Genomic DNA, 27,971 nt, shown 5'->3' with positions numbered 1-27,971 from the left:
AATACTCAAACACTCATACATGTGACTAGATTTAAACATTTACATAAACATATGTGAAACTTATTGAGAGACCATATATGTATTTTCTCAAAACTTATTTATTTATTTTTTGTCATAAATTGACATTTTTTTTTATATCACTGATTATTTTAACAAATTTTTTGCTACAAAATAACACAATGCAAAATCTACAGAGAGCCAGTGTAAAAGACAAGAGCTGAAAGAGGAGACAGCTTGCATGCTCGACAAAACTTGAAAAAACAAAACTGCAATGGTAAGCTCTTTTGTACCGTGTAGCGTATGGATGTAAGATGGTGAACAGATATTTAAAGTAAGAAAAACCTGTCTCAGTCACTTGTATCAGATTGGTTATGTTATAATACCAAAGAGAGATTTTCTCATGCATAGGCTGGTCAAATAAAAAGGTATAAAATGTGAACTTTCTAAAAACCATTTAAAACACTGTTATTTGATGTATTTGTATGCTATTTGATCTAGAAGTCAAAAGTTAAACCTGACAAAACCAAAGCAGATCCTGATTCAATCAGTATAAAAGTCTTAATTCAATATCATTCTTTAAATCTCAGAAACTGCTGAAAGAAGCTGCACAAATGCACTTGATATCTGAATTAATTTCTGTTTTAGTTTTTATAAATCGAAATCAAAATTAATTAAAACTGGAGGCTTTTGCCAATAATAAAAAACAACATTAATTTGAAAAGAAAAAACAATGATATATTGTGCCATTTATCATTAGATTATTTAAAACTACCAAACAATTATAGGTGGAGAGAACTTTAAACATCGTTATATGCACATAGCTTGTCACATGGTTAGATGGACATAGCTTGTCACATGGTTAGATAGACTCAGCTTGTCCAATGGTAAGATGGACCTATCATGTCACATAGTTAGATGGACCTAGCTTGTCACATGGTTACATGGACCTTGATTGTCACATGGTTAGATGGACCTAGCTTGTCACATGGTTAGATGGGCCTTCTAGTCACATGGTTAGATGGACCTAGCATGTCACATAGTTAGATGTACATTGCTTGCCACATGGTTAGATGGACCTAGCATGTCACATGGTTAGATGGACCTAGTATGTCCCATAGTTAATGGACCTAGCTTGTCACATGGTGAGATGGACCTTGATTGTCACATGGTTAAATGGACCTAGCATGTCATATGGTTAGATGGACCTAGCTTGTCACATGGTTAGATGGACCTTGATTGTCACATGGTTAGATGGACCTAGCATGTCACATAGTAAGATGGACCTAGCTTGTCACACGGTTAGATGGACCTAGCTTGTCACAAGGTTAGATGGACCTAGCATGTCACATGGTTAGAGCATAAATATAATGTACATACAAAAGGGTTGGACAAATAGTTATACGAACATTATCTAGGGTCCTCCAACTTAAATTACGTAACCAGTCTTGCTCATGAGAGGCATCTCAGTTTTGATATGAGCATTGTAAAAGTTAACATCTTTTAAATTCTTTCATCTGTTTACTTCACACACTTTGATAATGTGCAGACATGTACATTCAATACACAGGTTTTTAAATAATGTAAATAAAACAGCACATTTTTCACAAAATACTTAAGAATTCTATCCCTTGGAAAAATAATTTGAAGAAAGGCAATTACGAAATAGAAACAACGTTGTAGGAAAAGTACTTGATATAAAAACATATACAATGATAAGACCAGTTTATCAACCAATGAAATGCTTTGTCTCTCAACAGTTTCACAGAGTTTGTATGTTGTTTGGTAAACATGTGAGTTGCCACACAAAAAGGTACCCTCAGTCATATAATTTCAACCATAAGTTATACTATTTCTACAGTCAATACTTCGTTCCACTATAAATTCATAGATTAAAACTATTCATTTATTATTTGAATCTATTGTCAAGAATATCTCAAAGTTATAATGTAATACAACATCTTATCACAACATATCCAACATCTTTACAAAATGGCACCTTTTCACAGAGCAACTCACTTTTTATTAAAGCACCACATATTTACAAGCACAAAAAGAAAGAAAAAAAGAAAAAGAAACTTATATATATAGTAATAATTACTCATATAAATATATGTACAAAATCTAAATAAATATTTACAACCAAAACAAATTCAAAATGACATATTACTTGTAGTGTGGAATGAACATATTATGCTATATCAAATATGACTAATAATAACATATCATCAGGCAAAACCTGACCCCTTTAAACTGGTTTGTTGCTCCTTGCTAAACTTATCAAAGAAATTAATTCATTTATAAAATTATGAAAAGATCAATTTATCCGTTGATAATATATTATCTTACAAAATGATAATTAAAGATGATTTACTCGTATATGATATATTATTTTGGTATTTATTTTGCTATATTTGTGTAAAGGACCTGTCAGAAGGGATTTCAACATTAAGATATTAAATTTCAGCAGTCAGTAAACAGTCTGGCTATAAAACATGGAAGTTCAGCTGATGTTTGGATTATTATTCATAAAACATTTTCCTATCAACAAGATTTCTGTGTAAAATGATTTTAAATACAGCACAAGAATATCAAAATATAGCACTTCCAATCTTAACTCTTCTTGTATATATACATATAATATATAGTTACGGTTTACTTATGTAATAATGTTATCTGTTGTCCTGCTGAATATATGATCTTAACCTGCATTCAATTTGTAACTCGGTTTTCAGTATTAAAAAAGTTAAGTATTACATATAGGCAAGTCAGTATTTAAGCAGGCAGTTAACATTTTGAGCTATTTTGTTAATAATGAAGAAAGGCAGAATAGAATATAAGGCATATAGCTTAGGAAATTTGTTTTCTCAGACAATACTGTTATGTGAATGATATAAGTGGAAGCAACTCTGGGAGTAACTGAACATTATTTTTTCAGACTTTGAAAAATGTTTAATTTATAAATATATTTAATTCATTTGTAATCTCTAAATATTGTTCCATTAAACATATATCATGTCTTTGTAAGGTTACTTTAAAGTGTAAACATTTAATTGTTTTACTGTAAAAAGTTTTTACCAATTAACTCAAAGTTCTTCAAAAGCAAAAATTTAAAACTCAAAATATCATAAAATCTCAACTTCTTTTATGTTAAAGCTTAATGAGTGTTTGAATGTATAAAAAAACTCATGTTCATATGCTTGAACAAAATCAACTTAGAAAATAGGTGGGAATGGAATAATAACTGCAACACTTCATAAATTCCTACTTTGAGAAATTTTCATGCATTTCATAACTAATCGGCACAGATGTTAGCTTGTGTTTTATCTTGGTAATTTTCAGTTTGAAATAGTTTGTAAAAAATACAATCTGCCATAATACTCTAACATTTTTTATACCAGTACACATGTTACAGATATTTTCTCCGCATGTTTTACTACATCGTATCACCGCAAATGTAGCCTCATTTAACGCAACAGAAAATCAGCGTGCAACTGCATGTCGACAGCATATCAATATTTTTTAACCGACTGTCAACACCTTGTTCCGAGATGTCATTAACTGTAAATTACAGTAAATTTTTGCTTCCTCCATTCTTACTTAGCCAGATAGCAAACTAAGGTTTTTATTTCTTACAGTAAGACGGGCAGGTGTGTAGTTCTAGGGGCAATATATTGGTGTGCTATTATACACAACAAACATGTTAAGCAGAAAAACAATAACAACAAGAAAAGGGCTCCATAGGAACAAAAAAATGATTCTTGTGAATAAAACAGAGATTATTTCAACTTCTGTAATAGTAAAATAAGCGTTTTTTGCAAAATAAACATTTTTTAACATATGTCAGAAGCAGAAAACAATCTTTATCCACATTTTAAGACTCTAAAATTAGATTGGAAAAAAAATCCTGGTCAGAAGATTCAACCATTTCATTTATCTTTCAACAAAATGCATCTTATTCTCCAAGTGAAAAATATCAACTCTGCAAAATTTAAGACAATAGGGCAATGGGGAGTTTGGGCTAGCTAAAAAAATACATCACTGTCATTGGTATGAAATGTTGTGTATAGAAAGTGGGGCTTCACTGAAACATAAGTACAAAAATCTTGCTACACTCTTTATTTCTGTAACTGACACATTTCAGTTGGATATTACAATGATTTAGTATGCTCATGTATAAAGCATGACATATTTGAAGTTTTATCAAGATTTCTAACTGATATTACTGGGAAACTTTCTCTGCCTTTCAAACAGAAACTTACACTTACTGTTTTCAAAACAAAATCCTGGAGAAAAAATGAACTCTCTTCAGAATTTTTTGTCAAATCTTTAAAGAAATGTCAACAAACTTGCAATTTCAACAGTTTTTTCTAGACAAATTGAAGTGGCATTAAATGTGTGTCAGTGTTTGTCAGGAAGTTGTACTGCCAGTCTGACACAGTTTATATCAAACAAGCTGTACTTAATGAAGTCTTGAAATTATAATATAACATAGAATTATTATATGCTCAAGTGTTGGGAAAAATCCTTAACTTAGCACATTTGTTAACATTTGTAAAGGACAGTAGTGAAGGACAGTATTAAGTCATTCTTGACCATTTGATGCTAAAAACAATCAGCTATGGTGATATAAAGCCAAAGAGCATATCCTGATAAACTGTAGGCCTATTTTAATGAGAAAGAAAATAATTTGCTAAATATTTCCTCATTTTCTAATATCTAAATTGACATATAATGTATGATACATCATGAGATTCAGTCTATCTAATCTACATAATTTGTTGAACATCTGTAATATAGCAGCATATAATGGACTTTCCCCATCCCCAACCTGGATCAGTCCATTATTGATTTAAGGGATATCAGTATTGTTGTTTTCTTACATCTCAGAAATGCCTGTAAGCATTACATATAATCATTCTTTAGATAATTATAGGCATCATTTTTTGTTTTGCTAGCAGACGGCAATTCTCATTTGACTCATTAATTCAATGATATTGTCTGGCAATCTAAGAATTACAGCAGTAAAAAAACAAAATATTTATGTTGTAGTCTAGATCTTTTTTCCTTCAAAACAATAATTTTAACAGAAAATCACAAATTTATGACAATCAAGCCAAAATGTAAGTACCATGTTAAAAATTCTATACATAAGCCAAGAAATATTTTGCTTAGAAAGATATCAAAGTTAATTTCCAGTCTTCAAGAAATTTTCAAAATAACTAAGAACTAAAGAAAGCAGGTCAAAATCAGAACTACTTTAAAAAATTCCAATTTTGCTTTGTCATATAATTCTTCTAACACAATCATATTTTTTATGTGAAGCCATGGTGGAAAACAAACAAGCTTAAGGCTAAAAATGAAAATTACAGATATATATATATTTATATGACAAACTTTGTAAAGAAAACAGCACACAAATCGCAATATCCCTACATCCCACAAACAATACCAGTTATAGTAACTTCTTAAATATGGCAGCATAAAAAACAGTTACATACTGTGATATACATGTACGTATAACATTAATACAGGTCACATGACATAAAACAAAACCAGTCACATGACATAAAACAAAACCAGTCTACAATAATTCATATGTCACATAGAACTCAGTGACATCAAAATTGTCACATAACATTTAACCAAACCTGTTAAGCATGACAGTAATATACATCACATTTTGTGAAATATGACACTGTAGAAGTCAAACAATAGGTAAATACTATTATAATGAAGCTATTATAGACTGAAAGTTATAATTAAGTTCTGATTAAAGACTTATTTTTCATATTAATAGCAGAGTTTATCAGATTGACCTTAAAGAATTGAACTGTCGGCCTATTACATCATATTGAAGTATCAAAGCTGCTGGTAACTAGATAATATTAGAACCAATGAACATACATGATTTTTGTTGATTTACAACTTATATACTTAATACAAAAATTAATATATCCGAAACTATGCTATCCTCTGATAAAGAACCAGTCAACTTTTAACATTTAGTGTAATCCAGTCTGGAATAATAACATCCTGTTGAAGTAAATTTGTGTCATTTGGATTTCCTCTGATCATAGACTTTGTTAATAAACTATATTACACAGAACAACATAAATATTCCGTGTATGTGAATATCATGTAGAACGCTGTGTATAGCATCCCACACAGTGTGTACCTATATACATGTATTGAATTTTCTGCACATATATACACACATATACTTTTTAAAACACACATCCAAATAAATTCCATCAAATATTTTCACAAATACCAACTCCTTTATCTCACATGGTATATTTCATCTTACAACCATTTTATGGTTTAAATGACCACATAGAGAAAGTATTATATGACTAAATGAAGATTTGAGTTCAGCACAGTACATGGTCACTAGGTCAACCAAATCCTAGTGTCAACTAGAATCACTTCAATAGATGATTTCAAGTCAAAAGCAATGATTATGATAGTTGTATTTCAAATAAAACTGGTATAAATAAAATCTTCTGACTAACACAAAATAATGCTTTTAAAGACGCCCAGAGTCATCCTCGTAAACTAGACCACGTAAGACGTTAGCCCAGGAAACTGACTCTAAACTGGTGTCGCCCTTTCCTTCATAGTTGATTCATATCATAATGGCGTTATTTTAAAATAAAAAATACTGTGAATAGCAAATCACATAATGTCTGTGAAATATAGATCACAATTGGCGGTAAAACAACATTGCACAATTTACTGAAGATTTGAGCGCTCCAGTTACTGACTCTTCCCGAATCATAAATATAGCACACTTTTTTAGTAGCCGCTGGGTGCATTAGAATATTTAACATCCACAAATCACAATAGCTGTTAACACACTGGAATTTTAATTTGGTTCATCTTTTCATCCTTGGGATTGTACCCCATGTTTTTACGTAACAAGAACATGTGAATATCTTTGAAGGTGGGTCGTTCACAGTCCGATCTATTCCAACATTCTACGATCATATCATAAATTTCACGTGGACAAACAATCGGTTGAGGAAGTAATAACTGCTGTCCATCGTTTCTATAAAAATGTCCTGCGTTTGCGATGACTTGATCATCATTAAGGTTATCATATGGTTGATCACGGGCAAATGTCAGTATCTCCCACAAAGTAACTCCAAATGACCAAACATCAGATTTTGTTGTAAATTTCCCCTGAAATCATTAAACAAGATAGTCTTACAAAGTAGCATCATGAGAATACTTTAAAGAATACTTTTAAGGAATTAATAGAAATAAATGTGACAGCATAAAAAAAATACTAAAAATATCTTAGTTTTATTTCGAAACAAACAATAGCAATAGTCTGAGCATAGCAAAACTTAAGTCACTTCCAAAGATTTTGCTGCAATCAAATCTGGGGGGCTTTTTTTTTGAGGAGAAAAAATTTTCATGATGTAGAATACATACAAGTAAAATAGATTCCCAGGCCATCCATCTAATTGGTAAAACTGCCCGTCCTTCAATCCTGTAATAATCTGCACTGTACAGACTTCGACTCATTCCAAAGTCAGAAATCTTGATGGTAAAATTTGTACCGACTAGACAATTACGAGTGGCCAGATCTCGATGAACCATATTTAGTGATTCCAGATATTTCATTCCTGTTGCAATCTGCGATGCCATATAGATCAAACAACCATAACTGGAAATGACAAAGAACATATGATTTATAATAATTGTCTGACTCTCTTGTAAATCTCTCCCTTCTATAAGTAATGAACTAGTTTTTCTACTGAATCTGTGTACAATCCATTGTTAAATTTAAGGGATATCAGTATTACATACTTGCACTTAGACACCAGCATTCAGGCAATGCTTTATAAGGTTAGAAACATAAGTTAGACCTCATAGAAAACAGAGTTAATGTTCATTTATATATTATTTTTTCAATGAAAGTAGATCTACATAACACTATTTCAATCATCTTAAATTTCTATTACATGTACTTTAAATTCAAAACTGATATTTTTATTTGCCTAGTTGCCTAATTTACCATTACTTACATTTATAATGTTTAAAAAGAAAAAGCAAAGTAACTTTGTACAGTCATGTTTCTTAAAACATGAAAAATATTGAAAACCTATTTAAGATATAAAAAAAATATTGTACCTGAGTATTCTTGCATTAACAGCCTGGGCTGAAGGGGTCTCCAGGACGTGATCCAGTAAGAACTGGTTGAGGTCCCCATATTTCATGTACTCTACAATCATACATAGGGGCTCCTCTCCAGTACACACCCCTAACACCCTCACAATGTTTGGGTCCTTTAACTGGGACATAATCTTGATCTCCTTCAAGAAATCTTTCCTGGAACAAAAAAAATATCACATAATTAATTAAACTGTGACATGTTTCTTGTAAAAACTTCAATATCACATTGCAATTTTTTTTCTTTCAGATAGGATTATATTATGGTTTGTAAGTTATTTTATATTCTATACAAATTAGGAAATATGTGTACATACATTGAGATAAATATGCATGATTAGCCAGTTCAAAAAAGCACAGTGTCAAAACTAAATTTACAGTGTCTGAACTTGACTTACAGTGACTAAACTTAATTTACAGTGTCTAAACTAAACTTACAGTGTCTTAATTTAACTTAAAGTGTATAAACTTAACTTACTGTGTCTTAACTTACAATGTCTTAGCTTAGTTTGCAGTGTCTAAACTTAACTTACAGTGTCTAAACTTAACTTAAAGTGTCTAAACTTAACTTACTGTGTCTTCACTTACAATGTCTTAGCTTAGTTTGCAGTGTCTAAACTTAACTTACTGTATCTAAATTTAACTTAATATTAACTTAAGTTACAGTGTCTAAACTTAACTTACAGTGTCTTAACTTACTGTGTCTTAACCACAGTGTCTAAACTTAACTTACAGTGTCTTAGCTTAGTTTACAGTGTCTAAACATAATTATCAGTGTCTTAACTTAAATTACAATGTCTAAACTTTTCTTACAGTGTCTAAACTTAACTTACAGTGTCTTAGCTTAGTTTACAGTGTCTAAACTTAACTATCAGTGTCTTTACTTAAATTACAATGTCTAAACTTAACTTACAGTGTTTCAACTTAACTTTACAGTGTCTTAGCTTAGTTTACAGTGTCTTAACTTAACTATCAGTGTCTTAACTTAAATTACAGTGTCTAAACTTCACTTAAAGTGTCTAAACTTAACTTACATCGTCTTAGCTTAGTTTACAGTGTCTTATCTAAACTTACAGTGTCTTAACTAAACTTACAGTGTCTACACTTACAGAGTCTAGACTTAATTTGTAGTGACTAAGCTTTTATAGACTTTATTTACAGTTACAAAACGTACTGTGTCTTAACTTAGCTAACAGTGTTTAAACTGAACAAGCTTTAATCCTACTATTGTTTTTGTTTCAGTAACTTGGTGCCAGTACATTTTAAGGTATACAGTCTCTGCGATTAAATTGAGAAGTTAAAAGGTACTTGTGGAAAAACATGTAATATATGTACTGAACAAAAAACACTCTTAACAGCCAATTGCCTCAAAACTTCTTGACAGGCAATTGCCTGGAAGTATAAAACTAAAATACCATTACATTAAACTTCCCCCAACAAATAACTAACCTTGCTCTGTCCTCAGCATTCTTGCGTAAGATTTTTACAGCCACAAGGCATGGCCTAGTCATTGTTCTATTCAGGAATATCTCATCCTCATTTATATTACTTATGTTTACAGCCTCACATAGATGTACCTGAAAATTAGAAAATAACACTTTAATTTAAAACATTTATCAAAGAAATAAACACAGACACAGCCATTTTGTCTATAACAATATATGTGTGAACATGAATGTTGAGTGTTGGTTGGGGCATGTTGGAGGACAGTTGTGTTGGTGGGGGTTGTGGTGATGAAAAATTAAGATATTAAATAAGGAGATAGAAAATTACTTTCTTTGGAAGATACTGCCAAATACTATCGCACATTATTTTACTCAGATCAAAAATGCAAACCAAGAAAAATACACCCATATGTTTTTAAATTTTTTAAGAAACTTTCATAAACTTATACCATTTTGAGATCTATGAAAAGAAAATTTTAGCAACAATTACAAGCAAAGTATGTTTTGTAATAAACAACAATCTTAGGTTTATAACTACCTAGTTCTAACAAATGGCAAATATTTGGCAAGGTAATAATTTTCCTTGTTACTAAACATTTATATATTATATTCTCTCCATAGAGTGCAGCTTCTTTATACATTGTATATGTAATAAACATTTATTCTGCTCAGTCACCATGTTCAAACAGTGAAATAAAATACTGCTATAATTTATAGCTGGCAGCAAACTGATCATAAAATTTCTACTTCAAGGGAGTCTACTCTAATTAACTAACATCAATTACATTATGTAGGGGAGGTAAATCTTTAGTAGAGACAAAGGCAGCTCACAGAAGCAATTATACTACTTGTGTAATATTAATGGTTTGTCTATTCTACAGTGTCTGCCAATTATTTATGTTTTCTTAATCAAAATCACATTCTACCCTGCAGCAAAATACAGCAAAACAACGACACAATATTCCTATGTAAATTTTTTTTCATAAGTGGGAGTTTATATTTTCAAAGTGTCCCACTCTCCTCACACTTGTAAACAAATGTAGATGATTTCTTTGAAACTGATTTTTAATGAAAAAAGTACAAAGTAGGATTTCCGCATTTAGTATGAAGATTTAGTCTTTTATGTTTAACATCCTCAATATCTGCATATATATACTCAGTATATATTTTGTTTGGCATTACCTCTTTACACTAACAGTAAAACAATGCAACATGCATTTAATTGGTTTAGTTAAATGTTTACCTCTCCAAATTGTCCTTCTCCGAGAACTTCAATAAAGCGAAGATTTTCACGAGGAAATTCATTAACTGTTACATCTATACTAAGTAACAATTCAGCATTGGGTACAGCATACACATTGTTACCACTCACACCCTGTAAAACATTCACATACATAAATATATTGTATTGTTGAAACACTAAAATGAAGTGTACACATATGCAAGGGAAAAAACTCAATTTTCTCTATCAATGTAAAGAAATATTGTTTTCTCCCTTGTAGAAGACAAGTTATTTTATTTATTATTTATTTTATTTTAATTTTCCCTATTTAAAAAAAATCTGCATAACAAACATCATTAATGATATTCTTATAATGTGAAATCTTTTGGTTTTGGTTAAGTTATAGAAACATTGTCAAGGTCAAATGTCAATCTTTCTTAGGAAGGAAATTTCTAGGTGACCTTCAGAGCAGGAGTTAAAGGCACATGCACATAATGAGGTAGAAACACTGATTTTCCCTAAAAACTTGCATGTAAAATGTCTAACCTACAAGGGCAAGTGGTTCTAGCAATTTAACAGACTTTATGAAGACTATCATTATAACTGTAGACTATACCTGTAATGATGGTATATTTGGTACTTGTGAATTAATTATGTCGGAGGCAGCATACAGGGCATCATACTGCGGCGGAGGTTTGTCCAGATTGTTAGTCTGTGAGTTATTCTGACGTGAGTGAGGAAATGTCACCATCAGAGCTGACTTTGTGACATCTGGCACAGCATAGTCCTGACCTTCTGTGATAATAACATATAAAATATCTTATTATTAATGAATTACAAGGCTATTTATACCTGAAATTGAAAGACTTAAACATTTTTTAATTAGTGATGTTTCATATTTTTCATGGAAATGTTATAACAAGTTTTCAAGAAAAATGAAACAGTGTCAAGCTACTATTTCTAGTATTTTTACACTTGAAAATAATTTTCAAAATTTTAATGTTCTTTTGTTGTCAATGTGTAACAACTTATGCCTTAAAGATATCAAAAAATTAGGGTTAGATCTGAGAAATTGAATTTTTTTTTAATAAAGTAGATATTTCTGAAAATTGTTAGTTTAATACAATAATTATTATATCTCAATTTATCTTGAACAGATTTCCCCAGTATTATGTTACAAATCACTTGACTGAAAGTTCTTAGTATTATGTACACCAGAACAATTTGAAAGAAAATAAATTTACACAAAATTGATCAGTGTTTAGCAAAATAGAACTATCAATTAACCTAAATACAAGGCAATATAAATTAAGTCACTCCCAGCAAAGGGGTAAAGGGCATCAACTATATTATTGTTGTATAAAACCACAGTCATGCTAAATGCTATATATAAGTCTACAAAATTTTAATAAAATTGCGAAAAGGAAGACAATCAAATAAATTTAATGGTTCTGTCAGTCTGCCTATATTTGAAGTATGGAAGGACAGACAGACAGATGAACGGATGGACAGACATTTTTCAGTACATGTATCTTCCTCCTGCAAGGAATTACAAGCATTGATATCAATTTTTGATCAAAATATATGTACTAAAAGTATAACTAGAACTCCGCGAGTCGGATGTGTCGCCTTGTGAACAATGTAGTTTAGGGGAAATGGCCAGGACAAAAATGAAATATGAAAAATAACAAAGGGCAATAACTAAAAAAATAATACGTGCAGAGCAGCATTTCTGTACACTGCACTTCTTATCAATAAGATCTATCATTCTATGATGTTTCAAGTCCATAGCTTTCATACTTGAGGAGAAATGACCAGGACAAAAATAAAGTAAGAAAATCAACAAAGGGCAATTACTCAAAAATAAGAAATGCAGAGTATCAGTTCTTATGCACTGCACTTCTTTTAATGAGATCTATCATCCTATGAAGTTTCAAGTCCATAGCTTTTTATACTTAAGGAGAAATGGCCCGTACAAAATTAAAAAATGAAAATAAACAAAGGGCAATAACTCAAAAATAAGAAATGCAGAGTACCAGTTCTTGTGCACTGCACTTCTTCTTAATGAGACCTATCATCCTATGAAGTTTCAAGTCCATAACTTTTATACTTTCGGAGAAATGGCCAGGACAAAAATTAAGTATGAAAATTAACAAAGGCCATAACTCAAAATTAAGAAATGCAAAGTACCGATTCTTGTGCACTGCACTTCTTGATAATAATATCTATCATCCTATGAAGTTTCAAGTCCAAAGCTTTTATACTTAAGGAGAAATGGCCCGGACAAAATTAAAAAATGAAAATAAAGAAAGGGCAATAACTCAAAAAATAAGAAATGCAGAGTACCAGTTCTTGTGCACTGCACTTCTTCTTAATGAGACCTATCATCCTATGAAAGTTTCAAGTCCATGGCTTTTATACATTAGGAGAAATGGCCCGGACAAAAATAAAGTATGAAATTAACAAAGGGCAATAACTCAAAAATTAGGAAGTGCAGAGTACTGGTTCTTGTGCACTGCATTTCTTCTTAATGAGATCTATCATCCTATGAAGTTTCAAGTCTATAGCTTTTTTAGTTGAAGAGAAATGGCCCGGACAAAATTAAAGTATGAAAATTAACAAAGGGCAATAACTCAAAAAATAAGAACTGCAGAGTACCGGTCCTTGTGCACTGCACTTCGGGTTATTGAAAGAAGCATGCATACCAAGTTTGAAGTCAATCAGACTTATAGTGACTGAGTTATGCTCCGGACAAGCTTTAGCGGACGCCGACGCCGACACAGACGCCGCCGCCGCCGCCGACACCGCCGACAAAAGTAACCCCTATATGTCACCTTTTCAAGGCGACACAACAATAAAATTAGAATCTAAATACAAGCCTAAAATATTACACACTTATTATGTAACACACAATTAGTTTCATTGTCATATATAATATATATGTTAGTTTTTATACAACATCCATATTGTTTATCATGACTCTAACCTTTCTGAATTGTGACCTGATATCTATTGTTTTATTACCATGAATTTCATTAAATATTTGTAAAGCAAACATGGTATGTAAAATTCATATCAATCATATATAAGATATCTAAATCCTACTACAAAGCAAGCAAGAAATAAGTAAATTACGGCACGCATATTTGTGCTGTCTTTATATGACTGCTTAATTTTGGTACTTTACATTATTACATCTAACATGATTTATGTACATGTACTCTATACAGCCAGTGATATCTGCGGGTAACCATCCGTAATGTGACATGGCAACATCACTGTATGACCCTCATGTACATACAATTGCCAGGTTATAGTTATTATGTTTAAGATGTTCATCTTGATATTGATTTGTTCAGTAAAATAAAATAAGTAAAAAATGTTCACCTTTGACAAGATGTAAACCTTGGCTAACACCTCGGTTGACATTACTTGTCTTGATTGAACATTTCTTTCTTAGATCATATTTATATAATTTAACCCCTTATACATTATAAACAATAGATAGTTCCGAATTTCAAAGCCAGACAAGTCCATCTCTAAAATCTAATGAAGCAGGCAGGCATAAGTGGGACACATACTTCTGGAAAAACTACCAACATGTCAAACTTAATGAAGAATAAAAAAATTCTGAAATGTAAAAACCATTTAAAATAAATTATAGTTTTTTAAATACTGAAACTTTTAAAGTCCCCAATGTTTAAAACACTCACTACAAAACTCTTGGGAAAAAGAACAAAATTCATATTAAGATTGAGCAGTCATCAACACCAACATGACATCTATGTGGGCTCAAATTTTATCTAAGCAGGGAGTAAATTAAAACAATTTTCCCTTACCAGCAATATAACACAAGCTAAACACATTCCCCAACTAGCAAACTTCTACTATTTTTGGGGTTTTAAAAAATTATGGGGAATTTTGGGGATTTTAGTAATTTTAGGATTTGGGTAAATGATGGTGTATTTGTCATTTAGCATGACCCGGGGAAGGGGAATTTGGCAACAGTCAAAATTTGGGGCCAGACTGCCCCCGTTTTTATCACAAATCTTTAGGTTCCCGATACATACCATTGGACTTACTACGATCTGAAAATTAACAGCACACATTGGTTTCATCTCAAATTTCTTTACATGTACTAAGTTGACTTATCAACATTGCTGAAAACAATTGAACTTAGCATGAGTCCAAATGAAATAACATTAACACATTATAAACTCAAACATATATATGTATACAAAAAAAAATAAACTAATAACCAAAATGTAACGATACATATATGTCATTTAACGTTAAATGTAGAAACTGAGCAACTAAATATTACAACACCATAAAGATTTTTGTAGAAAATGAAAAAAAAATTCTTACCACTACAACATTCACGATCGGAATCCATATCAGTAGCTGGCACTCCATTATACAGGTTCCCGTTTAACATTTTTCCATTGGCTGAATTCCGCAGATCTGATAAATTGATTGAAATGGTATTGTGGTTATCGGTCATTGCCGCTTTCAAACGACGGTTGTTTTTCTTCTTTTTTATCCGATGTCGAAATATAATGAAAATCACGATGGCGACCAGGATTGTAATGAGGGCAGCCGATGATCCGATGATAATACCGAATATATCGGTGCCCGGGTTCTTCTGGTCAGGTGCTTTTTCAGGTCCGCTATCTGATGGTTTGTCTAAAACAAAAACAAAACTCACTGTACTAATAGAAGTGTTACATAACAATTTATAATTAAGATATTCAAAGAATTAAATATGAACATAAATCTAGATTAAAGTTCATGTTTATATTATAGGTTGACTGTGAAACTAAACATCAATGACTTTTAACTCACAAAGACTTGAACTTATGATCCCTGCATTGACAGCTTAACCACCAGGTGACTATGCATGTGAAATAAAATGATTTATTGAATGTTTGCTTAAATATTCTTTAAGAACAAGTGTATCAATACACATACAAACTGTTGAACCTGACAGTGACTATAAGATATGAGTTACAACCATTATTACCATGTTTTCCAGGTTTGTTTTCATAACCATCCAGGTCAACTTCATGATTATGATTACCATTGTTAGGTTTCGGGAATATATGTGGTGGTTGACGGGTCGGTGGCGGAACTTCCTCTGTGTAATTACCTTTAGCTGGTTCTAAAAATATAACAAACAATAATTATTTCTGATATTGTAGACCTAAGTATTTGAAAAAAAAAATGTTACGGATAAATCATATACATGTACATGTATTTTCAATTTACGTAAATTCAAACTTGTCCTTGATTCAACACAGGTGAAGGAAGACCTTATATAAATACTTCACATAAAATAATTTAATGTCCCTATCTATATAAAGTACAGGTAAGAAAATCTTAACCGTTCTGTTCTTTCTTATTATCTATTCCAACGACGACAAAACCCTTAATGAAATTTCCGGTAACATAACATAGTCTTGATATAAAATACATGTATTTTCTCTTGTTAGTATATTTTGTGTAGTTTCATTTCTTTTGGTTAATCAATGACACTAAATCTAACATAAACAACTTACCAGACACAAATTGTATTTCACTTATCATCATCCACTTGGCATCAAAGTACAGTTGTAACCGGACATACTTTCCTATATTGTGGTTTAACCGGATCATTACCGGACGAGCATATTCTACAATATTGTCTCTTATAAAGTCAAATTTGATTGGTTGGTTCTGGTAAAGGTTGCCACCCACAGAGAAGTATATTAATGCCATCTTGAAGACCCTGACATCTTTTGAATAGAAGTTGTTACAGTTTATTAGAACTTTTGAGAAGTTACGAACTTGGTCAAACTTGAATGTTATGATAAGTGGTCCCTGAAATTCCTGTGAATCATTTCTCCATCCTACCCACTCATACCTGCAGTAAACATATCCAAAATCAAATACATGTCACAAATTTAGTGAATTATTCTAGTCTGCAACATCAACATAAAATATAAAGCAAATCTCTAAAATATTGCTTTTTGAATGATAAGCAGCTTTATATTTTTCTTGATTTATGTTACCTTATATACCTCAAGAATATACCTTTCATCCTTAGAATATTAAACATCCTAATTATGTGGAATAGATTTGCCCAACTTGATCAGTCCATTCAAGTCTTAAGGAGTTTCAAAATGAAAACAAAAATTGAGCTACCAACTGCCTGGTCAGATTGCACAGACCCTAACTACAGTAGGTTAAAGGTTAGAAGAACATAATTCAAATATCCAATCATGAACACTATATCTGCTATATAAAAAAAATTATTTCTTCTCTTTGGTTTCATTACATACCCTTTTATGCCAATAGCTTGATTGTCGAGTCTAAAGTTATGATCCCCAGTCTCTCCATCAGTCAACTGTCCTAAACCATCTAGTAGGAAACTTTCTTGTCTCATACCATCATATGTAAAATCAACAAAATCCAGCTCTGTTCCTCTACGATCACCTTGTCTTACATTATACTGAACAACCCCATCTGAAATATTAAATACAAAATTTTACGAAGGGAAGCAATTCATGTTATTCATTCATAACACAAATAAAATAAACATGCAGGATAACCTTTCTTATGATTAAAGTATCAAAATACAAAAATCTAACGTGACTTAAACTCTCAAGTGTGTAAATATATGATACATGTATTATTATACATGAGGTCAAAAAAAGAACATTGACATGTGATATGGTGCTGGGAGATATATCATGATAAATAAATGCTGTCCAATAAACATGGATCTTAATTACAATAAATCCGTGGTTTCACAACTTCCCATAGATTTCATTTCTTAAATAAGCATATTAGAAATAGATAAATAATTGTATGTCACTAGCATATTAAAAATAGTGTATGGTTTATCATTGTTAAAATCCCTTGTATGATTGAATACAGTCATTACAAGGGAAGTAATTCATGTTGGTGTAAATAAAATGTTCATACAAAGTTAGCTCTCTTACACAGCACAAAGACTAGACTAGATTTAACCAGCAATTTTTCTTGCCTCTTAACAATTGTTAACATATATTTGACAATCTTGCACTAAAAAACATTTTCCCACTGTTTAGATTTTTGCAAGGCATTTCAGAAAAAAAAACAAATCAAGAAGACATTTCCCATCATTGAGAGCTACCAGAAGCCCTTGCAGGCCTATTGTCACGTAAACATACAAGTAAATCACCAGCTTTACATGTAAACATCTTCAAATAGAGAAAAAAGATATTTAGTCTCTGTCGGTACTTTGTAAAGTTATTCAAATAAGATTTATAGAAGTTTTCCAGCCATTCCACACAGATTCTGCACACCCGTCTCCAATTAATTTGTAACAAATCTTTCAGTGTGCAGCATTCTGGCAGTTATCTACGTGTAATTATGAGATTATTCTGTAAACTTATCCTGTGGGAGAGTTGATATAGCTACTTCAGTTATTATATAAGTCTTCCACACATTCTAACTTTCATAAAGAATTTACACTCCAAAAAAAATGTGCAATCCTTTCTTATTTCTGATAATCATTGTAGGGAAGGGGTACAAATCTTATTGTTAACATCTTTATCAACTTACATATGTAAAATATATATATTTGTTTCAGTATTTCACCAGTTTTTGTTATACATGCAGCAGGTACAAGAAAATCTTCTGCATCAACACAACGTCATGTAATTCTTACTCTTTTGAGCAGAATCTTTTCAAATACAGAAGAACTAACAAAAGCTCCTCAATTCACAGGCCTCATTCAGTGAGATGTAATATTTTTCAATCAAAGGTTATTTCTGAAAGATGAATGTATATATCAGTGAACATGTGTCACACCAACACTGTCACGTGAGCACCTGAGCAGAACCACTAAACTTGCATCAGTAACCCTCATAGTTTTCTCACATGAATACATTCATAAAGAAATTCACTCTAACATCACTCCAGAATGATTCAAACCCACAGAAGAGTGAGTAAACATGTAAACAATATAATACCTTGCCAAATGCAACCATATAATTCTACCCTCATGCAGACAGTTCTTAAAGTCTTGCTATATGGAATAAATCGTATTCTACGCCCAATAATAGGTGGCGACACCTGCCTCATCTCCGTCAAATACGGGTTCTCATTTCCTTTAAACAACTGAAAATATAAAATCAAAATGATCAATTGCATTAAATAAATCAGCAAAAACCACTTTTAAGTTTTTTTACTGCATGTTTAGGTGGACACACAGTTGTCATATAATGATTTTTCACAACAGAAAACTTTCTTTAACACCTGGCTAATGTTTTTATTTTAAACTTGTTTTGCATGTTTTCAACACCTGTCTCTCCTTAAAAAGTCTAACAGAATGAATATTTCACTAACACTTATAATATTGAACGTGTGAGCAACCCTTATGTTAAGATGTGGAAACCCTGGTGTATATTTTACTTCAAGAATTTGTTATTTCACATTCTTCCAGACATTATAGTGGTATTTGATTATTTCTTTTCTTGCCATTACAAACTTCTTGATGTCAATGATGAATGGGGCAAAAGGAAGAAAAAAATCTGACAAAAATGTTATTCTTTCATCATGTTGCCACAGCTGTGCTGTTTGCTTGTTATCAATGGTGCACCTTTCTCTCCGTTTTGTTTGACTGACATAATCTCGCAATAATCTCCATGCAATCTTTAGTTATCTCATGTGATTTTGAACTCATCAAAATTGTCAGGAACATGATAATATTATATATTAGAATAAAATCCACTCTGTAAATGACACGATACCCAACTTTGATTGACACTGGAATCTAAAACAGTGACTGCCTACTTATAATTTTTCATCCCCACATCAAAAGTGTTTTTCTTAAATTCCTCCCGTCATAGATAGACTAGAATTTCATCACATGATACGCAATAAATTTCTGTTAATTATTTTGTCACTTTTTTTTCTTTCAAATGTTTTGCAGTTTGCACTCAAATAACTGCAGCATGGGGAACAGACAGTAAGTTATTCTTGGATATATCATCACGTTGATGTGGTATTACTTACAGAGATAAACCCAGACAAAATCTTTTGGGGAAAAAAAGATACAAAAACTGCCTTAAGGCTTACTTTTATTTACTTTTGGGGCAGATTAGCCAGTACTGGTGTTAAAAAAGGACTTGAACATATCATATCTGGCTACCGGAACCTTATTCATTCTATGTTACTTAACACTGTTGTTTTTTCCCACCTCTATTTTCCGCATCATTTCATTGGATTACTATTTAACTACATCTCTCAAGTTAGATACAAATGTTGAATTTTAGAAATATGTTAGTTTAACTAAGTCTAACAAATAGTGACCTCCTTGTTTAACGTCTGGAATTTCATGATTTTATCCACCATGGAAACAATGCCATATATTATGTATATTAATGTACATGAAAACATATAAAGGGAGGTAACTGCTAGCTACAATTATTACAGGTCATATAATACCACCAGAGCTAAATCAGCCTGCACTAGTCTATCTTATACCATATAGTCTTAACTTGTCTCCTTAATTTTAGCATTTTCATAATGGATTCCATTAACTTTACAGTAGACAGTTCCAAATTTAATGCAGGATTAAAAAAAATAGCAAGGTAATGGCAAAGGCACTTTTTTGTATGATTATACCCCAAACAACAAATTAATTTTATTCAGTTTGTTAACTTTTGCTAGTGTTGTTTTACTTTAATTATTCTTTCTTTTATTATAATTATACACATATAATTTGTGTTTTGTTCCACCAAGTTATAAATATAATACTACAGATTTCTGGCCATTCTGTAGACCCATTTTGAAAGATTTATCAACTATTTTGATCATTTCTACCTAAGAAATGTTAAAAATGTAAATAATCTGATGGAAATGGTAAGAAAATATAATTGAAGGAATGAAACACAAGTCAGTATGAAAGGAAGCTGTTGTAATAACATGATTATTTCCCCATATTGTCTTATCAGAATATAACAGGAGAAGTCATAACTGACCTCCAATATTTTCTCACAATAATATCTAACAAGAGTTCTGTACAATTTTCAATATTTTAACACAAAAATTCATAAATAATTTTTTTTTGAAAGACTCTCCTAGAGTAAAGTCTTTGATATGTACTTATATGATTATACTTCTGAAAAGATGCCTATTTTAGATATGTAGTTATAAGTTATAAATAGATTACTGAATAGATGCCTATTTTAGATATGAAAGGAAATATAAGTGCTTATTTTAGATATACATTAATAAAACAAAATGACATAGTATGTACCTTTACTTAGAAAACAGAAGAAAGTTAAGTAGTAAAAAGTCCTTCATAATGTATTACTTTGATTGAATAGTTTAGTTTGTGTAAGTTTTTGACTAATATTAAAAACATCTCATAGTAAAATTAACTATAATATGTATACAAAATAGTTGACAATTTTTTTTTAATGAACAAAGTTAATATATATGCACTTATTTTTGGCGTCAAAACTGACAGTAAGACAAAATAATTATGTGCCCTTATTTTCAGGTAAGAAAAATAATGAGCTTTATTTGGATGAAATATAAATTTCGAAATAGTTTCCTCTTTCCATTTGCACTCATATTCTAACATGCACCTATTTTCTTGATTCTACAGTAAATTAATAAATTAGAAAATTGGAATCAGACAAAAAATCTGTATCACTGACACTAGAAAATTGTTTACAAAACCCTAGATACTTGCATTTCAAACAAATCTCCTCTTTGCATTTTTGCACTTTTTTATTCAAAGTCAAAAAATTACTTAATTTCCTTATTTTAGTCATGGCAAGAGAGCAAAAATAAACAAAAGAAGCAAAAAGAAACAAAATTAAATAAAAGAAGCCAGAAAAAAAACATCTTCCACTTCTCACAAAGAAGACAAGAGAATTTTGAGAGGGTAAAAAAATCTAAACCTGTGTTTAGAGCTGAAAAAAGGATTATCCTACTTGAGTTAGGAATTTGGTATTTATACTGCCACACCAAGACATATCCCCATTTGTCTTGCTGCAAACACATTCCTCGTGCAAATATTCAATTAATCAGCCTATTATATAAATAAATAAAGTCAAATACTTATGCCATTACCTATTGTCTTATATCTAAATAGGAATTTTGTAAGTAATTATGTAACAATTTCCCCAAGGTTTCTTTGACGTATTATTACAAAGGGAGGCAACTTTATCTAGACTCTGTATTGAGATTTGTATCCCTTACACCTAAAACTGCAAATGACTGATGCCTCGTTGAAACTGTTCAAGGAATGGCTCTAAAAAAACAATTTTACAATTTTGCAAATATATGACTTCTAAACTTATTAACCCTTTAGTCCAGTATATCTAAAACTCATCTGAAAGATTTTTATCTAATATTACATGATCTAAATTTATCTGTATGTTTCATATTCTGTCAGATTGTTATCATTTTGATCTTGAAGATGTAAATTTTTTTGAAACAACTAAGAAATATACACTAGAGACCTCATACACTAACCAACAAACATTATACTTGTTCAAAGTACAGCTTTATTTCTGAGTGTCAGGCCACACACAATAAGACCTGTTATTTTGAGAACCCAATAAATACATAAATAACAATTATTGTACCATTCATCACATGTTTTTGGAAATGTGAATTTCTTCAACTATTTTCCAAAACAATAAATGTGGCTTTTGTTATAAACTTTATTCAGACTGGTCATTACCAGATTAAATTGGAATCTAGTATTAAAATACTAAAATTAAAACAAGCAACAATATGAAGTAAGATCAGACATGAGTGCACTAAACACAGAGTGACTTGTCTCTGTATGGGTGGCATAGTTCTCGTGTGTTTTTGTAGGTGTACTTTACCTCCTCTCCCAGTTTATTCCTGAACCTCATCCATTCTCCACCATCTTCTCTTTGATACTCCAGTAAAAACTGTTCCGTATATTCCCGACCCTGTAAATATAGAGAAAAATAGCAATTCTTAAATATCTCCTGCTTATTTCTCCAGACTTTTACAATGCTCTTTCTATCTTCTAAATGTATCAGAAGATCTACTCTGATGAAATTAATCCAAACTCAGTCAAATATTTCAGTCAACTGACCTAAAATACACTTACAAAATACTTCACCTGATGACCCATATTAACCTTTGATTCAGTTTAAAATTTGGATTGTAGGTAGTACTACTTAAATCATTAAAAATCTGAAGTTTTAACAAATTTTTTAATGTTAAATTATGTAACATTTATAGAGTAGACATGATGAGTCAGTGAGTTTGTCATTTAACTGCATCAATATTGCCTGCTTCATGTCTGACAGACAGTTTACTCTTGTTTGTCTGCAATGTTAAGACAAGGTTTTTTAATTATTTTTCTTCATCATAAGAATCAGTTAGTATTAAGCATCAAATCCCTGTAAATACAGCAAAATTTCATTTTGTAACAAAAAACCCCAAACTAGAACTCCGCGAGTCAAATGTGTCGCCTTGTGAACAATATAGTTTAGGAGAAATGGCCAGGACAAGAAAATTAACAAAGGGCAATAACTCAAAAAATAAGAAGTGCAGAGCAGCAGTTTCTTTGCACTGCACTTCTTATCAATAAGATATATCATCCTATGAAGTTTCAAGTCCATAGCTTTTATAATTTATGAGAAATGGCCTGGACAAAAATAAAGTATGAAAATTAATAAAGGGTAATAACTCAAAAATAAGAAATGCATAGTACCGGTTCTTGTACCATGCACTTTTTCTTAATGAGATCTATCATCCTATGATGTTTCATGTCCATAGCTTTTATACTTTAGGAGAAATGACCTGGACAAAAATAAAGTATGAAAATTAACAAAGGGCAATAACTCAAAAAATAAGAAATGCAGAGTACCGGTTCTTGTGCACTGCACTTTTCTTAATGAGATCTATCATCCTATGAAGTTTCATGTCCATAGCTTTTATACTTTCGGAGAAATGGACCGGACAAAAATAAAGTATGAAAATTAACAAAGGGCAATAACTCAAAAAATAAGAAATGCAGAGTACCGGTTCTTGTGCACTGCACTTCTTCTTAATGAGATCTATCATCCTATGAAGTTTCAAGTCCATGGCTTTTATACTTTAGGAGAAATGACCTGGACAAAAATAAAGTTTGAAAATTAACAAAGGGCAATGACTCAAAAATTAGGAAGTGCAGAGTACCGGTTCTTGTGCACTGCACTTATTCTTAATGAGATCTATCATCCTATGAAGTTTCAAGTCCATAGCTTTTATAGTTGAAGAGAAATGGCCTGGACGAAATTAAAGTATGAAAATTAACAAAGGGCAATAACTCAAAAATTAAGAAGTGCAGAGTACTAATTCTTCTGCACTGCACTTCGGGTTATTGAAAGAAGCTTGCATACCAAATTTGAAGTCAATCAGACTTATAGTGACTGAGTTATGCTCCGGACAAGCTTTAGGGGACGCCGACAACGACACCGCCGACAAAAGTATATCCTATATGTTGCCTTTTCAAGGCGACACAAAAACACTGTTTCTTCCCAGCAAACAGATTGATTTCATGATTGGAAATACTGCCCGTAATAAAGCAGCAAATAAAGAATTCATCTCTTATGCGACCAGTCTATCTAAAAATTCAAATAAATTTAGACTAGTTCCAGACCTTGTAGGACATAAACTGTAAAACATATAAATCTTTGAACTATTAACATTTACTATAGTTTATTTTTATGGACATACATGCTGCCAAAATGTTGCTATGCTCTCTTATGTTTTAAAGAGAAGCTTTTTGTGGTTAAGTTATTTAAGAGTTATTGGTATACCTACAGCCAACTTAATGATGTTTCTGAAGTCCCTGTTTTAATTTTAGTTAAAGGGAAAATTGAAAATAGGGCCCCCTGGACAAATTTTTATATTGAAAATTAAAAAGAGTTTTTTACCGTAAAAAAAAGGACTTTTTTCCCAAATGAATGTTTTATTTTCTAAAATTAAAGGGTTTGAAAAATAATGTTTTTTTGTAACATTTTTAAAAAACGTGAAACGGGAGAAATATTACGCATATAAAAAAAGAGGGTTTTAAATATCTGCCTTAACTACATACAAAAAATGGCTTTAAAATCTCTAAAATTAATGAATCTTTAGTATTAAAAGAAAATCCCTGAGAGGCCAAGGAACTGTTACAATTCCCCCACTAATTGACATTTATAACACAATAAAAAACATGGAAAATCCCCAGAAAAATGCTAGTATACCTCTATAAGAATCAATATTTTCCCTATCTCAAACATATCAGTTTATCTAATAGGAACATTCAGTGGTTATAGTGCAATACTATTAAATGTATTAATTGTGCCGCTGGGTAAGCTTAAACCATAATGAGAGCAAATAACAGCTTTTTTAAACAGTAGGATTTTCTCTAATACTTTGGTTTTATAATACAAAAGTTAAACATAAAATAATTTTACAATTTCTTTAGAAACAAAAATATTAACATAATTATGTTACATTTAACTCTAGTGACGAAAACAAAATCCATTGTCTAACAGAATTTTTTTGTAAACTTTAAAATAAAATACAAGCAATGACTAATGTAAGGCTATATGGCGTCAACTTCCACACTTGCGGAGGAGAAACTGGTTTTTAGCACATATACATTGGTCATTTCAAGGAAATCACTGTTTTACTGGACATGTTCATTTGAAAGAAATGGGCACTTGATTTTATATAAGTTAGTTGGATTTGCTCACGGAATTCAAACCCAGAACAGCCGGGACAAGTAGTTCAATGTCAGTTAGACCTTAGGCTGTGCTAAGGAAGCTACATTGATCTTATACCTAGTGTATTAAATTTGAATAAAACATAAACTCTATGTAAAAATCAAAATTATTCAAATCAGAAGTGGTAGCAGATATAAGTGCTGAAATAATGTTAAAGGTTTTCATACATGAATTAAGTTAAACTTTAGCTAGTATATATTATGAACAATTGTACCAAAACAAGATGAAATATGGAAACAGTGTTTTGTTTTTCCTTATCTTATTTTTGTTCTGTAGTCAGTGATTATATCAGTGGGAGAGTTTATCCCTGCTAGCTATCTTAAGATAGCACAGTTTACCACAGTCCCTCATAAATAAGATAACTAACTGACAAGCTCCTCTCCAACTCAAAGAGCTCTGCTTATTATTTAATGGACATACATGAAGGGGGTTAGCCATAAATAAGTCCAGTATCTTTCCTATTTGTAAACAGACACTTCAATAATTGCTACAAAATATGAAAAAGATAGGTGTGAATTTATCTTTTGTTGTTTCCCTATTACTCATACCAAAGAAAATCATTTCTAGCCCCCTTTCAATCTCCACTCAAAACTATTTATGGACATCATGTCCATAGAAAGTTATCTGGCCATAAAATATTTCCAGCAAAAAGACATAATTATATCAGAAAAATTCTTTTAATAATACATGTATATACTTTGGTAAATTTCGTCATGATTTTTTTTATAAAACATATTTCACTTCTTCAGTATTGAGTTAGTGTTAATCAACACACAAACAAAGGGACATTACTCTACTGATCATGTTATTATATACTGACAACTACTCTTAGAATGTTTAGAGGCTTCTGAAACTATATGTTTGAGGTTATATAGTAAGTAAGTAAGTAACGACTTTATTTTATGAGGCTAACACATTCAGTTTCCCGATCTTCCATGCCGGCCTCAGTATATACAAAACAACATAAAATACAATCACAATCAACATTTAGACAACATAAATATGTACATTATACATCATATCAATACAATAAATAAGTAAACAATTTTTTCTTCTTACATAGAGAAGTGACATTTTCATAACTTCAGCATGGAAAGTATTTGTTTTTGAAACAATATGTACAAACAGTTAGTTAGAAAATTGCCACTGGATATAGGAGGATTGAAATTTCCTCAGGGTATCAGAATTTCGAATATGGATTGGTATGCTGTTCCATACCACAGGACCAGAGTAATTAAATGATTTTCTAAAAAATTCTGTTTTTGGTTTGGGTACAGTTAGTTTTTCATTTTGTATAGATCTTAAGTTAAAGTCATGTTTGTCATTTATTGTTTGGAATTTATTTTTCATATAAATAGGAAAGGATGGTTCATTTATAGATTTATACATGAGGATTACCTTTTTGTACATAATTCTTTGATCAAAGGACATCCAATTTAATTCTTTAAATAGAATATTTGATGGGGTATCAAAACTTTTGTCTAAAATAATTCTTGCAGCTCTTTTTTGAAAGTTGACAATTTGCGAAAGTAATTCACTACTGCAGTTTCCCCAAATAGTGCAACAGTAGTCAATATGTGGCAAAATATAGGCATTAAAAAAGAGTTTTCTGGAGTGGAGATCAAGGTACTGTTTGATTCTAAGAAGCAAATAGAGCTGTGAATTGCATTTTTTAATAATATTTTGAATTTGTGTTTTCCATTTAAGATTTTTGTCAACCTGGACTCCTAGCAGTTTTTCAGTGTCTGTAAATTCTATCTCTTTGTTTTGAAGGTGCAGAGTAGATGAAGCAGTATTTTTTTGATTTAGTATTTTTTTAAAGAGAAATTTATGGCCTTAGTTTTTTGTGCATTTAATATCATTGCATTTTGCCTACACCATGTGCTAACACTATCAAGATCTGTTTGGAGATTATAATTCATTTCCGTTAAAGTACTTCCAGTAGAAAGTAAGGGAAGTGTCGTCTGCAAACATATCGGTAGTTGACTGTTTAACATGAAGATGGATGTCATTTATGTATATCAAAAATAGTAGGGGCCCAAGGACTGAGCCCTGAGGCACTCCTGAGACAACTTCAGCTGGTTCAGATAAAACACCAGGACACATTGACTTTTTGTGACCTGTCTGATAGATAAGATCTTATCCAATCTATAGTATGTGAAGAGAAATTATAGAAAAGGTAGTTTTTCTAGAAGAATTTGGTGGTTTACTAAATCAAAGGCTTTTGATAAGTCTAGAAAAACAGTTCCGACAAGTTTGCCATCATTCAGAGCACTGATCCAATTATCAATTATATTTGTAAGAGCTGTCTCACATGAATGATGTGCCCTGAAAACCTGATTG

The 27,971-nt window shown here is 31.2% G+C and overlaps 1 protein-coding gene across 1 annotated transcript; it reads right to left on the bottom strand.

The window, feature by feature from the left end:
- Positions 1–3,226: 3,226 nt before the first annotated feature.
- On the bottom strand, positions 3,227–27,734 carry LOC132726882 (discoidin domain-containing receptor 2-like). The gene is made up of 14 exons (XM_060712293.1): positions 27,565–27,734; positions 22,722–22,914; positions 18,843–18,990; positions 17,166–17,349; positions 16,404–16,747; positions 15,869–16,006; positions 15,214–15,531; positions 14,916–14,933; positions 11,462–11,640; positions 10,867–10,998; positions 9,628–9,755; positions 8,140–8,337; positions 7,438–7,672; positions 3,227–7,182 (listed from the first exon to the last, which is right to left on the bottom strand). The coding sequence occupies exons 1-14, from the start codon at positions 27,732–27,734 to the stop codon at positions 6,850–6,852; spliced, it is 2,718 nt and encodes a 905-aa protein (XP_060568276.1). The 3' UTR covers positions 3,227–6,849.
- Positions 27,735–27,971: the final 237 nt, after the last annotated feature.

Source organism: Ruditapes philippinarum, unplaced genomic scaffold (assembly GCF_026571515.1).
Source record: "Ruditapes philippinarum isolate M1 unplaced genomic scaffold, ASM2657151v2 ctg381_1_1_1_1, whole genome shotgun sequence".
Taxonomy (NCBI): domain Eukaryota; kingdom Metazoa; phylum Mollusca; class Bivalvia; order Venerida; family Veneridae; genus Ruditapes; species Ruditapes philippinarum.
This window is presented reverse-complemented; position numbering and strand designations above follow the sequence as displayed.

Excerpts from the sequence above, each read along its gene's own strand:
- LOC132726882 (XM_060712293.1), bottom strand. The coding sequence starts at position 27,734 with ATGTGTCCTGGTGTTTTATCTGAACCAGCTGAAGTTGTCTCAGGAGTG. Across the intron at positions 8,338-9,627 it reads AATGCTGAGGACAGAGCAAG|GAAAGATTTCTTGAAGGAGA; the intron begins GTTAGTTATTTG and ends TTTTTGTTCCAG. Across the intron at positions 7,183-7,437 it reads CCTGGGAATCTATTTTACTT|GGGAAATTTACAACAAAATC; the intron begins GTATGTATTCTA and ends TAATGATTTCAG.